The 1,386-nt window shown below is 44.0% G+C and overlaps 1 protein-coding gene across 4 annotated transcripts in view; it reads left to right on the forward strand.

Moving 5' to 3' along the window:
- Positions 1-532: 532 nt before the first annotated feature.
- LOC103393243 (voltage-dependent R-type calcium channel subunit alpha-1E-like) overlaps positions 533-1,386 on the forward strand; it is a 23,464-nt gene continuing 22,610 nt past the window's right edge. For all 4 annotated transcript variants that reach the window (XM_025065775.1, XM_025065773.1, XM_025065783.1 and 1 more), the window contains exons 1-3: positions 533-689; positions 811-926; positions 1,146-1,199. In XM_025065775.1, coding sequence (XP_024921543.1) covers positions 559-689; positions 811-926; positions 1,146-1,199 — 301 coding nt within the window. In that variant the 5' untranslated portion in view covers positions 533-558. The remainder of the gene's footprint in view (positions 690-810; positions 927-1,145; positions 1,200-1,386) is intronic.

Raw genomic sequence — 1,386 nt, forward strand, 5'->3', positions numbered from 1 at the left:
CGGTGTGAATGTTGGTGTGAATGTCGTGTGAATGTCGGTGTAAATGTTGGTGTGAATGTCGGTGTGAATGTCGGTGTGAATGTCGTTGTGAATGTCGGTGTGAATGTCGGTGTGAATGTAGGTGTGAATGTAGGTGTGAATGTCATTGTGAATGTCGGTCCGACAGCTACTGCAGACCGGTTGTTGAATTATATATTTTTTTATAGACTTCTGTTAGTATTGGAGATGATGGTGTGAATGTTGGTGTGAATGCCGGTGTGAATGTCGGTGTGAATGTCGGTGTGAATGTCGGTGTGAATGTCGGTGTGAATGTCGGTGTGAATGTCGGTGTGAATGTCGGTGTGAATGTCGGTGTGAATGTCGGTGTGAATGTTGGTGTGAATGTCGGTGTGAATGTCAGTGTGAATGTCGGTGTGAATGTTGGTGTGAATGTCGGTGTGAATGTGGGTGTGAATAATGGTGTGAATGTTGGTGTGAATGTTGGTGTGAATGTCGGTGTGAATGTCGGCGTGAATGTCAGCGTGAATGTGGGTGTGAATCAGTCCCTGTGGTGGACTGATGTGCTCGTGTGTCCGTGTGTTTCAGGCTGACGATGCCTTGGGTCCCAGCTGGAACTGGCTCTACTTCATCCCTCTCATCATCATCGGCTCTTTTTTTGTACTGAACCTGGTTCTGGGAGTCCTGTCTGGGTAACTGCACTCTTTATCTCTCGTTTCTTGTCTTTTTATTTATTTGTTCCCCTGACAGAGAATCCTTTTCCCCCTCAGAGAGTAAAAAAAAAAAACCTCTGGTTTTGGTTTGTTATTGCAGAGAATTTGCCAAGGAGAGAGAGAGGGTGGAGAACCGCCGGGCCTTCATGAAGCTCCGACGGCAGCAGCAGATTGAGAGAGAGCTGAACGGTTACCGGGCCTGGATCGACAGAGCAGGTGGCTTTACTCCCAGTCACAGCTACTAATTTGGTTCTTGATGAGAAAAGAAAAATCGATTCTTCTCCTTTGAGCCGGGAGACTGATCCTGTCGATCGTGAGATGTGGTTTTATCTGATAAAAAGCAGTTTGTTGTTCCCCAGCAGAGCGGCAGAGGTGGTTGGCAGTGATGCCACTTTGTCTTCACCACTTTTCTCAGTATCTTTGTTTGCCTTTCAGAGGAGGTCATGCTTGCTGAGGAGAACAAGAATCCAGGTCCCTCTGCTCTGGATGGTAAGAATGTTTTCAGTTTTTTTCTTCTTTTTTTTTCACATTGCATTTTAAATTTCACATCCAGAAAAGAAATTAAACGTCCATTTTTAAAATACTAACATTAACAGTATAACATCTGAGATTAGATTAGATTAGATTAGATTAGATCAGATCAGATTAGATTAGATTAGATCAGATTAGATTAGAT

This window comes from Cynoglossus semilaevis, chromosome 2 (genome assembly GCF_000523025.1).
Source record: "Cynoglossus semilaevis isolate Cse_v1.0 chromosome 2, Cse_v1.0, whole genome shotgun sequence".
NCBI lineage: Eukaryota > Metazoa > Chordata > Actinopteri > Pleuronectiformes > Cynoglossidae > Cynoglossus > Cynoglossus semilaevis.